At 39.5% G+C, this 16,667-nt stretch overlaps 1 protein-coding gene across 5 annotated transcripts in view; it reads left to right on the forward strand.

The window, feature by feature from the left end:
* Window positions 1-16,667, forward strand: part of TTC29 (tetratricopeptide repeat domain 29) — a 263,775-nt gene that overhangs the window by 158,907 nt on the left and 88,201 nt on the right. For all 5 annotated transcript variants that reach the window (XM_008267377.4, XM_051820003.2, XM_008267378.4 and 2 more), the window contains 2 exons: window positions 2,626-2,749; window positions 14,689-14,917. In XM_008267377.4, the coding sequence (XP_008265599.2) occupies window positions 2,626-2,749; window positions 14,689-14,917 (353 nt within the window). The remainder of the gene's footprint in view (window positions 1-2,625; window positions 2,750-14,688; window positions 14,918-16,667) is intronic.

A 16,667-nucleotide genomic window follows, 5' to 3' on the forward strand; every position in this document is an offset into this window, starting at 1 on the left:
CCTCCCTTCAGGGAAAAGTACCTCCTTCTTTGATGGCTTGTTCTTTCTACTGGGATCTCACTCACAGAGAACTTTCATTTAGGTCCTCTTTTTTTTGCCAGAGTATCTTGGCTTTCCATGCCTAAAATACTCTCATGGGCTCTTCAGCCAGATCCGAATGCCTTAAGGGCTGATTCTGAGGCCAGAGTGCTATTTAGGACATCTGCCATTCTATGAGTCTGCTGTGTATCCCACTTCCCATGTTGGATCGTTCTCTCCCTTTTTTATTCTATCAGCTAACTTATTTTTCTAAAGATACCACATCTATGAGAATAAATATTTCATCCAAATCATCAGAGGCTATACAAGTTGATATCCCTCCTCCCTCTGCCTCCTGTTTTGAATAAACTCCATTGACAATACTTTCTGAGCCTGTGACATGTTCTTTCAATCATTATTTGAGAGACATAGTTTTGATCTTTAGAAACAGCCAGATGAATTTGGGGTCACACTTAAAAAAAAAAAAAACAGGAAAAAAATCTCTACTGGTAATCCCATTTGTTGGACAAATTTTATTAAATGACTTATGCATGCTTTACATTGCTTCACTGTGAAGGAGTTTTCTAAAGAGAGATTCAAAAAATACCATCATCCTCACCGTTAGATGACCCTGTCAGATATAACCATTGTAAATAACTGCCTTCTTTACATGCCAAGTGTGTATGGCAGTGAGAAAGTTGGATCTGAAGCAGGAGGGGAAATGCCTAGAAACGCCTGTTTGCCTGATATGTGCTTATGAGAGTCAAGTCACACCATAGTAGTAGAGGAAGCTATCCAAATAAAATTCACTGCAAGGGAAAGTCAAGCCCTGAATAGAACTTTGGAAAGAGCCAACTTTGGGTGAGTGTCAGTGAGAGGTATAGGAGAGGTGAAGGGATGGACTGATAGTGCTAGACGCCGAAGAGGGAAAAAACATTTGGAGAAAGAGAAGATGATTAACAGTGATTCCCAACCTATGTGCTGAGGATGTGGGTGAAAGTGGAGAGGGAAGAAACATGTCAATCACTAAACACACCACGCATTTTGTATATGTCACAATTCTAATATGTCTCCTAAAATGGACACTTTTTTTAATTCATATAAACACTGAGAGGTCTCCATTGCATTCACTAGGTTTGACTCCAAATCTCTTTTGGCTTCTTTGTAAAATCAGAGTTACCCTCCAAACATTGGACATGCTTTTATAAGGTTGTCATATGAATGTACTCCAGATTTCAAAACACTATATGTAATTCATATTACCTATCCCACTTAATCTCATGTAGAGTACATTTATCTCCATCCAAGTTGACAGTGACATTCTTCAAGGACAGAAACCATATTCCCAGTAGTGAAAATATTTGGGGATATTTGCTATGCTTTCAAAGTTTCTTGATGTTACTGAAAAATCCAGTAGTCAGAGTTTATGGTCATGGACCTCAAACATCTGTTTGACAGAGGTTCTCACAGTATACTTGGAGGCTTAACTTTTGTGTATACTCTATAAGTGCCATCCTTCACAAATTTCCAACCATTCCTTCACTCAAAAATATGTATGTACTTAGTAAATGCCAAGCGGTTTGCTATAAATTGTTTTTCTGAGCATTTTTCTAGAGTATACAACCCTCTAAATGTGTATGCACAAATCTCAATGTGTTTTACACCAAAAATAAACATATTTTAATTCCATTTTCCATGAACATTTTTAAGTACCCTGATCTATGTGAATTCAGTGACACCTAGATTTCACTGCTCAGAAAAGCTTGCAAGAAAAAATTAGCCTTTACTTTTTGTAAGATTTTTAAAGGCTTTTCTTTTTTCAAAAGAGCTTTATTCATATAGCATTCAGGTCACCTTTTTAAGATCTACAACCTGGTGTATATTCTGGTATATTCACAGAGTTGTGAAATCATCACCATTACCTAATTTCAGGACATTTTTATCACCCGAAAGGAAACCCTATATCCATTACCAGCCATTCCTCACTCCCCCATCCTCAGCCTCTAGCAACCACTACCCTACTTTCTGTCTAGGCAGATCTGCCAGTTGTGGACATGCCATGTGAATGGAACCATACAATTTGTGATCTTTTGTGTGTGGCCCCTTTGTCTTAGTGTGTTTTCAAGTTTCATCCTTGTTGCAACATGTATCACTACTTCACAGCATTCAGTTGCGTGGGTATACCATATTTTGTTGACTCATTTGATTGCATGGCTTCCTTTTCTTGGCCATTACAAACAATGTGCCATGAACATTTACATACAAGCTTTTTTGTGGACATGTTTTTCTCCTGGGTACATATTTGGGAGTGAAATTTCTAGGTCATATGGTAACTCTGTTAAAGTTTTGGAGGAAGTTTTCCAAAGCAGCTGCATCATTTTACGTTTCCATCAGCAATGCATGAGGGTTTGAAAATTGTCAGTTTTAATTCATGGTGTACTCTAACAAAAAGAAGCCACATGTTTCTTTACTTGGTATTCGCACGTTACATCTCATTGTCCTGATAGCCATCTTGTGCATTTCTACAGCCCAGACACAAAATGCATTCTTTTCACTGTAATGCCAAGTGAGATGGCATTCCAATGGTTTCCTATTTTTATATTCCAGCCAAGGAGAGACAACGGAAGCAATTAAATACTTGAAAAAGTACTTGAAAATTTCCAGAAACACTTTTCAAAGCCTAGATATTGTGAGAGCAAGTACAATGCTTGGAGACATCTACAACGAAAAAGTGAGTGTATATGTTTCTTGTTAACAGAAAGATTTGCAGTGGTTACAGATAACTTGGTGGAGTTTTAAAGGTCTACTCTGACTTGTGTGTGAGGCCAGTGGAGCCCAAGATGAGATCAGAGGCCGAACTGGGGATCTGACCAGAAGGCCGGACTGCCCTGCAGGATCATCAAGGAAGCCCCAGTTTGCTTGCAGAACCGGTTCCCGGGAGTCAAAGCAGATCCAGATGAGAGTAATGCCAGATATTTTCATGTAGTCATTGCTAGACCCTTTGAGGGAGTGACTTTTAAACTTGAACTGTTCCTTCCAGAAGAATACCCAGTGGCATCTCCTAAAGTAATTCCGTGACCAAAATTTATCATCCAAGGTAGACAAGTTGGGAAGAATATGTTTGGGCATTTTGAAAGATAAGTGGCCCCCAGCACTGCAGATTTGCATGGTGTTGCTGTGGATTCAGGTTTTGTTAGGTGCTCCCAAACCAGATAATCTGTTAGCAAATGATGTAGCACAGCGTGGAAGACCGAGGAAACCCAAGCCATACAAACAGCTAGAGCATGGACTAGGCTACAGGCCTTGAGTAATATTCAAGTCGATCTGCTCAAGTATGCATCACCCTCTCCTGTTCTGTTAAGACTTCCTTTTCTGTTTGCATTTAATGGACACAGTCTTAGAAACATTACAGAATAAAAGCCCAGATATGTTCAGGCTTTTGGTGACTAAATGCACTTTAGCAAATCTCTATCTTGTCCTAATTCACTGTTGTAAAGCATGAGCAGATTTAGAAGTATCATCTGGACTGTTGCAAAATGCTGAAAAGCATTGTTCCCTCTGCTTTGATTCATTTCCCCCATTGGTTTAAGTATAAAGCACTGTAAATGAAGGCAGCTGTCAGAGTTAGCTGCAAGAGTGTGGGTGTTTTTCTTATTTTTTGGGGGGGAGAAGGTAAGTTTTATTTTAATTTTATGGACTCCTTTCCCCTTTTCATGGCACTCTAATTGCATTGCTATAAAGCAATGAACCAGTTCTTTAGAATGTGCTTTCTAGCCAAGTCTAACTTTATTTAGGCTCTGTAGATGAACAAGCTTGATTGAACCAAACTGGGAACATTAAGCAAACAGCACAGCCCTCACTAATAACATTGTGACTCTGATGTCAAGTGTAGATTCGCCTTCAAAACAACTTGGGACCATTTTGTATGGCTCATCTGGAAACTTCTATAAGTCTTATGTTTTAGTAAAATATTTTTGTTATTCTACCAAAATAAACCAAACCAAAACAAAGACTATTCTCATGTGATCCTCACCTTGCACAAAGCAAGGACCAGAAAGAAAAACAGTTCTTTCTTCATTTCCTTCTTGTACCTTCATGCCTGCAATCTGTTTACCCTGATTCACATATTCTCAGCCAAGGAAGATTCTCAGTGGCTTTGACTTTGAGCAGCAATTTACAATATGTAAATTCAAAGCAACTTCATAGCAACAGTTGACTCTTATCTGCCTACACTGGCATTCATCTCTCTCACTCCAAATTCTTTTTTTTATTAGCATAGCCCTGATGTTCCCTGCCAAGTACCTAAGGAGAAGAAATGACAAACCCAAGAGTAATTCTGAAGGAAATTTAGAATGGAGTCTGTGGGGAGCAAACCGGACTGGACTGAGTTACTGGAATTAAGACTTATTCTATGCATCTGCTCTCCCACAATATGGCGCTGGGAGAGAAGTAAACAGCTTCCGCACAGCTGCCTCCAGTTCAGCTAATAAACTGTAGGACTTGCTCCTGATTGGAGGAGAGCAGCGTACTCGGCGTGTGGGCAGCCGAGTTAGGATTGGCGGAGGAGGACTATAAAGGAGGAGAGAGACGGCATGCACCAGGAACATCTAAGGGGAACATGTAGCTGAAGGAACACCTGTGCAGCCCCCGAGAAGAGCCGGCCGGCGGTGTGCCGCTCCCCTGCGGAAGTGGGGAATGTGGCCAGGGGGAACTGCCCTTCCACGGAGGTGGAAGGGATAGTAGCCAACCCGGGAAGAACCAGCAGCAAACCCGGGGAGGGCCGAGCAGACGAAAGAACAGCGCAGGGTCCTGTGTCGTTCCTCCACGAAGAGGGGGAGCGACAGAGTCTTAGCAGCAGATTGGCTATGTAAACTAAGACAGAAAAGAAAAAATGTCTAAAATTTTACAAGAAACCATTGTTCATAAAATGCACTATTCATAAGGATCTCTAGCACAGTTTTCTCCTGGTTGTATCTTTTATTACTACCTAGATTCTCTTTTAGAAATGATACGAAACAGGCTTGTTTCTCTGGTTGTAATTGCTATTTTGATCATGATTAAGATCCATCAACTTTTAGGGTAATTGTGTTCTCAAACTATGTATTTTTAAAAATTAATGATTATACATATTTATGTGCTATAGTGTGATATTTCGATATACACACAGTATGTACTGATCAAATCAGGGTAATCGACATTTCTGCTTCTTTGACATCTTGATTGGAGGTTGGCAGCTCCTCCCTGAAGGGCTGTGAAGGTAGTGGCTAAAAATGCAAACTCTCAGGGGTGGGTGTGTGGCACAGCAGTTAGGTTGCCTCTTGGGGCCCATGCATCTCATATCAGAGTGCCAGTTTGAAGTCCTGGCTACTCCGCTTCTGTTCCAGCTTCCTACTAACACACACCCTGGGAGGCAGCAGATGTATCACTCAATTACTTGAGTTTCTGCCACCCATGTGGGAGTCCTGGGTTGAGTTCCCAGCCCCTGGCTTTGAACAGGCCCAGCTCTGACTTACAGGCATTTGGAGAGTGAACCAGTAGAAGGAATATCTCTCTCCATCTGTGCATTTGTCTTTCTGTTTGTCTGTCTCTAAGAAAAGCAACATATCAACTCTGAATCCAGAGTGCTTGGGTTAAAAGCCCAGGTTGTCCGCATACAAGATCTGTGACTGGGAACCAGTTACTTACACTGCAGGATGCCTCGCTGATCCCACTTCAGGAGCTTGTTGTTGAGTATTGAGTTAATATATGTAAAGCACTTAGAACAGAGCTTTCTGGCAGGAGACTAGCTGCAGCTGCTATCTGTATGCTCATTGGCTGTTAGTATTCTCTATGCCCGCCTTGCTTTCAAACAATTCTGCATTCCCAGGCCCTTAGTGAGTTTCACTCATCCCAGGTCTCCAAAATTCTAGGTGGCAGTGGTATTCCAACCCATACTCTTAACCACTATAGTATTCTGCTATTTGCCATAAAATTAACTTTATTTCAGAGTAACTTAGGGGTTTTTGTTTTATAGAAATAGAGGTTGAAATTAATTTGAATGAGTGAAACAAATACTTGTTTCTGCTCTAGGCAAAGGGCTGTCTCATGTTTTAAAAGGAATTTGTTAATACATTAGGTTCTCAGGGTCACAGAAAATGCGTGATAATTATTACAATGTGATTCTCAGCAATTCTCATATTAATCTGATATTAATACAAAGACCAGATTCCATGTGGGCCATGTATACAATTCTAAGAATATGATACTTCCCTTCCTCCCTCCTTCTCTTGATTTTCTTTTCTTTCTCTTTTGCTCTTTCTTGCTTGCTTGCTGGCAGAGGGATTTTTAAGCAGTTTCTCTGGTTTCTTTTCTTTTACACACCCATCTCATGCTCCCCCTGGCCTGTTTGTCCTTGGCTTCATGATCTTAAAAACCTTTTCAGGGGCAGGTGTTGTGGCAGGGTAGGTTAAGCTGCTGCTGGACACCCTCGTCCTATGTTAGAATGCTGGCTTCCAATCCGGCTTCCTGCCAATGCATACTGGCAAGTGGAAGTATCTGGGACCCTGCCTCACACAAGGAAGGTTTGAATGGAGTTGCAAGTTCCTGGCTTTGGCCTGGCCCAGCCCTGGCTGTCTGGCTGTTGTGGTCTTGTGGGGAGTGAACCGGCGGGTAGAGGATCTCAATCTCTCCCTCTTGCTCCTTTCCTCCCTCCTCTGTGTGTGTGTGTGTGTGTGTGTGTGTTGCTCCACCTTTCAAGTAAATAAAAATAAACATTCTTTAAAATTTCCCTCTCTTGCCCAACTTGGCTCCCTTCTCTTATGCCTCCTTCTTTCTGGTCACCCATCCTCTGCTGGCCACTTCCTCTGGTCCCCCTCGCTTGGCTTCGCCTCTCCTTTGAGCCTCTCTTGGGTGCTGCCCCAGTCCTGCTCACCTTTCCTCTCTGCCCTGTGCTTTGTCTGTCTGATGCTCCCATCTCTGACTCTTCTTGATTTTGTTTACTTTTCAGGATATAGTGGTGAAAAAGAGGTAAGACTCACAAACCTTGTGAGGTTTACAGTCTGTTTTGGGGCAGCTTTTCCCAGAGTAGCAGAATTGGCATTCCTAATAAAAAGATTTAGTCCTTTTTTTCTCTTTATTTAAAAACAATTAAGGAATTTATTGATACATTAGATTTTCAGGGTCACAGCAAATCATGATAATTGCTACAACACAATTCTCATCAATTCTCATGTTAGTGTGATACAGTCCTACTTTTTACTGGGATTGTTCTCTAAAACAGAAGTGCAGAGATTACAAATGAATTTTTCCTACCAGCAAACAATGCTGCAGACTCAGTCCTTTAGCATAACAGGAGCATCAAGTATCATCCTGTATTTCCCTAATAACAGGAAGCAAAAGGAAAATAAAGCAGTAAATTTTTCTAAGGGATAATATTTTAGATTTGCATTTCTCTTAATGTTTTTGCCAAAAGTTTGTATCTCATCAATGGGTATTTTATTCTCTTATTTTTTATTTCTGGAGAAGAATTTAATATTTAGTGGCCAGCGGCCGGTGCTGCGGCTCACTAGGCTAATCCTCCGCCTTGCGGTGCTGGCACACGGGGTTCTAGTCCCGGTCGGGACGCCGGATTCTGTCCCAGTTGCCCCTTTTCCAGGCCAGCTCTCTGCTGTGGCCCGGGAGTGCAATGGAGGATGGCCCAAGTCCTTGGGCCCTGCACCCCATGGGAGACCAGGATAAGTACCTGGCTCCTGCCATCGGATCGGCGCGGTGCACTGGTTGCAGTGCGCCGGCCATGGCAGCCATTAGAGGGTGAACCAACAGCAAAAAGGAAGACCTTTCTCTCTCTCTCTCTCTCACTGTCCACTCTGCCTGTCAAAAAAAAATTTAAAAAAAATATTTTAAAAAATATTTAATGGCCAGAAACATGAAATATCCAAAGACTATCTCTACTTCCAAAAGTTAATTTTTTATCCATTTACCTCTATTCTAATATAAAATTTGAAGGATTCCAGGTATTTATGTTATCTTCAAATACACGTGCATTCAGAAATACTAGTTGTTTCATATACTTTGCTGATTCCATTGATAACTGGTCTTCTATAAATTAAGTGGATAATACCATAGTGGTATTCTATGATGTCACTGATTTCAAAGCAAAGCTTGATTTGTTACTCAGATTGTTAAAGTTACATTCAGTTTTTGTACATTACTGTGTTTTTCCTATATACTTCCTCAAGTTAAAAAAATCTACTGATAACTTCCCATACTGATTCTGAGTTGTTAAATCATTATCAAGAAAATAATTTGAAAGGTATTAGACATAAAATAGTGAATTTACTAGAAATACATGGTAATTTTTTTTCCTTCTGATCTTTTTAAGGCAAGGTAGTAGCCTTGATGACAACCTGAATTTCCTTCTCGTTCTACAAAGCCATTTCCAAGGAAAACACTGACAATGAATTATTTCATGTCTCTACTTTTCAGTTGTTTATGGATGTTTCCTGATTATTTAAAATCCTTATTTTTCATCTGTTGGTTCCCTCCCTAAATACCCGTACTATCTGGAATTAGACCCAGCATAAACCAGAAGGCAGGAACTCTCTCTGGGTCTTCACAAGAACTCAAGTATTTGAACATCATCTCTTGCCTCCTGGTGTGTGCATTAGCAGGGTGTTGCATCAGAAGTTGAATAAGCCAGCGCCGCGGCTCACTAGGCTAATCCTCCGCCTTGCGGCGCAGGCACACCGGGTTCTAGTCCCGGTCGGGGCACCGGATTCTGTCCTGGTTGCACCTCTTCCAGTCCAGCTCTCTGCTGTGGCCTAGGAAGGCAGTGGAGGATGGCCCAAGTCCTTGACCACCTGCACGGGAGACCAGGAGTAGCACCTGGCTCCTGGCTTCGGATCAGCATGGTACGCTGGCCGCAGTGGCCATTGGAGGGTGAACCAACGGTAAAGGAAGACCTTTCTCTCTCTCTCTCTTTCTCTCTCACTGTCCACTCTGCCTGTCAAAAAAAAAAAAAAAAAAAAAAAAAAAAAAAAAAAAAGAAGTTGAGTAGCTATGGCTCTAATGCAGGTGGCAGCTTATCCTTGCTGCACCACAACATCAGCCCCAGATGTTTCCTGGTTGTATTGATGGCCTTTTTTTCAATTATATTGGTTAACAAAAAAAAAAAGTGGGGGTATTTGTACCACACTTTATACATTAACTAATCTTTTACAAGAAGGAAACTATAGGAGGAGAGGAACTACCCCTAAATTTTTTTCCACCTGAGCTCAGGCACTAATTAATGATAACTTTGAACAAGGCCATTCTTTGATTCTCAGTTTCCTTATATTTCAATTGTCAATCACAAGATGGCCTGGAGATTATCTAAAGATTAGAAATTTTAGAATAGTTATATGGTACCTAGTAGAATCCTTAGCATATATTTGGTACAAGATACTGTAAGCTACTTAACATCTTGAGCTCAGATCTCTCCCTCAATTCCACTACCTACTTCACATCTTTACTTGGACTGTATCAAATATAACCTAAGAACTGAATTCAATTCATCTTTCCTTTAAATGCCGTACCATGATAGAACATAGCCAGGTATCTTCCAGGTAACCATCTCTTTTCTATGAGTGCTCCTTAACTGACATCACCCATACCCATGGTTATAAATACTGTCCAAACACCAATGACTCCCATATTTGTTACATTTTTTATCTTCACAATCTTGATCTCTTCTGGGACTCCAGACTTGCAAAGCCAGCTGCTTACCTAACATGTCCACCTGAGCTTCTAAACGATATCACACATTTAACATAATTCCTCCTTCCATTAACCTAGTTCCCTCTAGTCTTCCTCATCTTAATCAACAGTATAATTATCCATCAATGTGGTTGCTCAAGCCCCAAAACTCAGGACCTCCTTGGAGTGTTCGCTCATCTGTACTTCATATCCAATCCAGAAGCAAACCTCAACCTTAAAACCAACAAAACAGATCTCAATCCGCCTCCTTCTCTCTGTGCTACTCTTACCAGCATCAGCTTGTTACCCTGCATCTTCTCCCTGGACCAGTGCAGTAAGTAGTACTGCAAACCCATTCCCTGCAGGCACTGGCCCTCTCCAGAACATAAGCCAGTCTCTACACGGAGGCCAAAATAATATTTTTCAAACTTAAATTGAATCATATTATTTCTCTGCTTAAATCACGTCCGTTACTAACTCTTCTTGAGAACGTAAGTAGAAATCTTTGCCCTGGAATGCAGATGTAATGCCCTCACCCCCATATTTCTGACCTTGGTGCTCCCCGTTCTCCCTATCCACTCCACCGCAGCTGAACTGATTTTTGTGGAATTCTTTACACGTGCCAGGTTGGTTCCTGCCTTAGGACATGTGCCTCTCCTGGATTGCTCCACAGGGAACACTCTCCCATCTCACCTTCACGTGAGATGTCATTCAGATCTCTTCAGAGAGGCCGCCCCTAGACAATCCAATCAAACATAGCCACCAGGGCTGTCGTCAACTTTACTGCATTGCGATTGTCCATGTAATATTTATTTCTTGGTTCTGCTGTTTGTGGTTTTTGTTACTGAAGCAAGATGAATTTGCCCACACATAAGGGAGCCAGACAGTGAAGCCACTGTCTTTCGCAGAGTTTATTACAGAGCAGCCAAGCAAGGAGCTGGGAGCCATGCTCAAATAGCATTCCCTGCACCGTTTTTATAGAAGGTATTTATTGGGAAGGGAGTGAGGAGTGGAGGTGGGGCCTAGGAGCTGACTGATCAGCTAAGAAAAAGAAGTTCCTTGCATTTCTGCCCAGCCACAGGTCAGCTACACACCTCGTAACACTCTGCATATTCCAAAATTGACAGCCTTAGCAAGCTCAGGGGGCGTATTTTGGCCCAGAATGTCCCATGTTTATCCGGCAGTCAGCATTGCATGTTTAATATGCTGTCTCATGGCTTTGACTGGTCTCAGCCAGTTTTTTTTTTTTTTCTCTCTCTCTCAAGGGCAATGGTTTTCAGCAAGATTTCCTGTTAGTTTTGCTTGGTTCCTCAGTTCTTAACTGTAGGACATGACTTCAATATTTTTTACTTTCTGTTAGTAACTTCTTGAATATAAACTTGATGAGAGCAGGGGATGTCTACCTTGCTTGTTTTACTTAGTGCTCAAATGAGAACCTCAGAGTTGATGAACAAAATGTCAGTTCACTGAACCAACACATGATATATTTGTTACCAATTTTATACCACACAAGAATAATCTCTCATTTTTGAAATGTAAAAGTTCTCTTTCATTTTTGTATAATATTTTAGTAGTCTGAAAATTTCTCCCAAGCCATTGAAAGCATACCTAATACTGCTGCTGTCCGTCCGTCTGCTTAGTAGGTCTCCTTCAAACTGCCCTCAACTCATCTTCTTAGCTTTAAATTCCTAACGTAATGTATTATAATTGTATTCTTAGCTACGGTTTCCAAGAAATAATGTTACTCAATGAACAAAGTTATACTGCAAAACTTTATTTGGAAAAATACTGGAGTGACCTTTTTCTGTAATCACTATAGTGCTATTGTAATTAAGTTAGCATATATTAAAAGACCCTTTCTCTTAGTAGGCTTACCTTTTTTTATATAATCACAAAAGGAGAGCTGCCACCTGTCCCACCTTTCACATGTGGTCTTTGATGAACTGTTCACTGAAAATATATAAATAAAGGTGTCAAATGAGAGTGTTCCAGGGACAGGTCTAGGTATAGATCCTTTATAAGATTTCTTTTTATAATTTTTTAAAATTTTATTTATTTGAATGTCAAAATAACAGAGAGAGAGAGAGAGAGAGAGAGAGAGAGAGAGAAAGAGAGTCTTCCATCTCCTGGCTCACTCCCCAGATGTCTTCAACAGCCAGGACTGGACCAGAACAAAGCTAGGAGCCCAGAATTTCATCCAGGTCTCCCACATGAGTGGCAGGGACCTAAGTACTTGAGCCATCACCTGCTGTCTCCCAGAGTCTGAATTAGAAAGCTGGATAGGACATAGAGTAGCGATGATTCAAACCAAGCATCCAATATGGGATGCGGGCACCTTAATCACTAAACCAAATGCCTGCCCTGAGATTTCTTATTCCTTAATGAGATCAGAGAACAGTCACACAGATAAAATCATGGTAATTTGAACACTAATTTTACTAGGTAAGAAATGGGTAGGGAATGATTTATCCTTAGGACTAAGAAAATACTCTTTTATTTTGAGCTTGTTCATTGGAAAGGATGATGTTTTAGCCTCTAAAAAGGATCTGGTAATAATCAGAATAAATGCATAAGAATTCTACATTATAGTGTTATAATTCAAGCTTTGTTTCAAGGTCCATGATATCATTGAGATCTTGCCCTGAAATTGTCCACTAATACTCAGTGAAATTACCCTCTTCTAATATGATGAGCTTATAAAATGCATAAATGCACTGTGTATTCTCAGTCTAATCTTTTTTTTTTATTTATTTTATTTATTTGAAAGGCAGAGTTACAGAGTAGTAGAGACAGATAGCGAGGTCTTCCTCCCACTGGTTCACTGCCCAAAAGGCTGCAAAGACCAGGGCTGGGCCAGGCCAAAGCAAGGAGCCAGGAGCTTCTTCCAGGTCTCCCACATGGATGCAGAGGCCCAATCACTTGGGCTATCCTCCACTGCTTTCTCAGGTGAATTAACAGGGAGCTGGATTGGAAGTGGAGCAGCTGGAACTCAAACAGGCTCCCATGTGGAATGCTGGCGCTGCAGGCCAGGGCTTTAACCCACTATGCCACAGCACTGGCCCTCAGTCTAGTCTTTAAGATTGCCAAGTGAATTACTAGAATCTTCTGAAATGTGTAATAGAATAGGAGTAATCTGATAGCAAAAAATAAACTATGGAAGGTTCTTATAGAATCTTTGGAAGGAAGATTAAATTTGATATTAATTTCTTTAAATTTGGAATCTGGAAATATAATATACATTAATTAGTGAAATCTCATTACAAAACAATACTGATTTCTAGAAGTTAGTTTGGTGTGGACATTTGGCACAACAGTTAAGATGCTACTTGAGACTTTTTTTTTTCTCCTCTAACAGCAATGTACACACAGATGCAAACAAAGACATATAAACATTTTCATAGCATTATTATCAATATCAGTGAAAAACTGGAGGCAATCCAAATAAAACCCACAGTATGGAAATGAATAAATAAGTGTTTACAAATCCAAACACTGGAATTCTTTATAGCAATTAAAATTAAAAATCTGTGGCCATAAACAACAATATGCAAAAGCCTCACAATTGTAATACCACATTTGAATCATTGCAAAAACAATGGTGTGTTTACTATTTGATTTGTTCTATTTACACAAATTTCAAAACCAAAACTAAGTCAAATTAATCAATGGCTACAATGGGGTTTCCCTTTGGGACAGGCAATCAAGTGGATTCTGGTGTACTATAAATAATCTATTTCAGAAACATTATACTTTTAATCTAAGAAATGATTACACTGATGTGTTAACATTGTAAAACTCCAAAATTTCATGAATCTGGAAACTGTTAAGTTTTTTTTTCTCTAAGTATGTTATATCTCAATTAAATGTTTAAGACAAATGCTACAATTAAAATGTTAAAAATTAATACATGAAGGATAGGAGGTAAATATTTAAAGTAATACTCTTCTGATGTGTTTGTGTCAGTCGAAATGAGCACAGAAACTGACCAGCTGTTTTACATATTGTCACATAGGCCTATAAAAATGTTAGCATAACAGTAGTAACAAAAGATAGAATGTAAAAATTTTGAGCAAGGACTGTAGAATTGATGATGAGAAAAAAAAATTTGTACAATAGACAGAAAACAGCAAATTGCAATACAACAGCCTGTAAGAAAACAGGAAACGATGATTTAAACAAACGTAAGGTAGAAAATCTCAAAGCTACAATCTCAATGAAACAGTGAAATCAGTATGAATTGGTTCATTATTTCCTAAACATATATTTGTTACTATGATATTAGGATGAACCTTATAAAACTGCCAAATTGGATCACTTTTCATTCAAAACTAGTTAAATTTCATACTGTCCAATCTAATAGATAGAACTTATATTACTAAATTAAGGTATTGGCTGGTACATACTCATTACTCTTTGAAAGAACCTTATTCAAATAGAGAGCCTGTTTGCCATTTCTTACTTTTTTTATATATTTTTATTTTTTTATTTATTTATTTTTTTGACAGGCAGAGTGGACAGTGAGAGAGAGAGACAGAGAGAAAGGTCTTCCTTTACTGTTGGTTCACCCTCCAATGGCCGCTGTGGCCGGCGCGCTGCGGCCTGTGCACTGCGCTGATCCGAAGCCAGGAGCCAGGTGCTTCTCCTGATCTCCCATGGGGTGCAGGGCCCAAGCACTTGGGCCATCCTCCACTGCATTCCCTGGCCACAGCAGAGAGTTGGACTGGAAGAGGAGCAACCGAGACAGAATCTGGCGCCCTGACCGGGACTAGAACCGGGGGTGCCGGCGCCGCAGGTGGAGGATTAGCCTATTGAACTGCGGCGCCACCATTTCTTACTTCTTGAAAATGATCTGCTATAATTGTAGAAAGGTCAGCCTGGGACTTGCCAAAGTAAGATGGGCAAATACATGAAATGATGAAACAAAAATTAAGATGAAAATTGTTTTTATTACTTTCTTAGGGAGACTACAGCAAGGCTTCTAAATCCTTCCACCAAGCTTTTGACACAACTGTAAAGCTAATGAACATGTCTCTGATGGACGAGACCAAAGTTCATTATGGAATAGCAAAAGTGGATCAGATGATGCTGACAATAAGCAGCTACATAGAATCTGCAGATCTCACCAGCCTCGACTCCTTGCTGTCTTGGAAGGAGAGCAGAAGTGACATTGAACTTGATCTGGTTACTGGTAAGGCTTTGGCTTTTGAAGTCACTTTCATTTTCATTTCCCTCTTGATGTTAAGCCATTTTCATCGAAAAAGGTTATTCAACTGCTGGTGATTTTGTTTTGAAAGTTATTTTAATTTTTTTGATTCATTTGCTACATGAAGATTGAGTATGCTCCCATGCCACAAGTATATTGTACCTTTGATTTTTTTTAAGGAAAGCATAAATAATGGCAGTAACTTGATAAATCATATTACACTTTTTTCAGTTATCATAGTCAATAATATATATTGATCATTTGTGAATAATGTGAAATAAGCTTGTGATTTTTTTCAAGGTTGCCCAACCCTTTATTTTTTAAACTTTATTTAAGGTATACAAGTTTTATTTATTTCAAATATACAGATTTAGGAACATAGTGGTAGTTCCCACCCATGATCCAGCCCTTCTTCCTCCTCCCTCTCCTCTTCCCACTCTTAATTTTCACAAAGCTATTTTCAGTTTATTTTATGCTCATAAGGTGATTTTCTTAAATGATCACAGTTGTACCTTACTGACAAGAGAAGTGTTGATAGATGTTAATTTGTATTGTACACATACTTGTCAGATAGCTAATTTTCCTATTCTTTTTTATTAAATTGGGTTTGAATATTAATTTAGAAAATATGGAAAAGTGATTTCTTTTAATTCTGTTTTCCCCTATATATTTTCTTATGAAGAATTCAAATCAAAATCGTCAATTAATGCCAACTGGAGGGAATGCCAGGGTCGGTTTTATGTGTCAACTTGGAGGGGCTCTTATGTTAGTCTATTTCCTGTTTATAAAATACCTGAAGCTTAGTGCTTTATAAAGAAAGACATTTAATTAGTTCACAGTTTTAGATGTTCATGGCATGCCACTGGTACTGGTTCAACTCTGGTGAGGACCTCATGGTGAATGGCCTCACAACTGCAGGAGCTTATGCAAGAGGGAGGCACCACACGATGTTAGAAAGCTAGGGCATGGGAGGAGCTAGTCTTGCAACCTCCCACTTGGCCCAACCTGGTAAAGGACAGACTGCTTTCTAATATCTCCACAGTGAGGACCAAGCTTCCAACACACGCACCTTTGGGAGCAAAACCATAACAACTCTAGTCCCATTAAGAACTTCAGAATAGGATATTTAAAAACAAAAAGTAAAACAAAACAAATAATATTGCCAAAGGTAAACTTTGGGTTTACATAATTATTTGTTTGGAAATCAAACTTTTTTAAATAAAGTGTTTCAAGTATGTTGAGATAGCTCAAGTAGAATCGTAAGATAAAGCTTTTGCAATTTGAAGAATGTTCTCCTATTTGGTTTGAACTAGTTTTTCTACTTAGGTCATTTAGATGAAATAACAATCTGTTTGAGTATTTATTTCCTATACAATATGTAGTAAATAATTTATTTTCTATTCAATACATAGTGAATAATAGTACATTAGGCACCAAGGAATCTCATTGACTCTTTGAGGTCAGCAGGATATTACTTAGCACTCTCGGTCCACTAGCCATAAAATAAGTGAAAATCTTATTCCAAAAACATGCATAGTGATGTTTTGATGTGGTTCTTGTTTCTGGTTTTGACAGAGTCTTCAAAAACAGCTTATTGAATTTCAGTATCTTCAAACACTCTGAAAATATATATAGGCAATTATTAAGTAAACACTTTTAGGCAATACTTTGCTTACTTCAAAATGTAGTTTGTCATTATATATTTGGGAACATGTTCTATAGTTTTAAATTCTCT

This window comes from Oryctolagus cuniculus, chromosome 8 (genome assembly GCF_964237555.1).
Source record: "Oryctolagus cuniculus chromosome 8, mOryCun1.1, whole genome shotgun sequence".
In the NCBI taxonomy this organism is placed as follows: Eukaryota; Metazoa; Chordata; class Mammalia; order Lagomorpha; family Leporidae; genus Oryctolagus; species Oryctolagus cuniculus.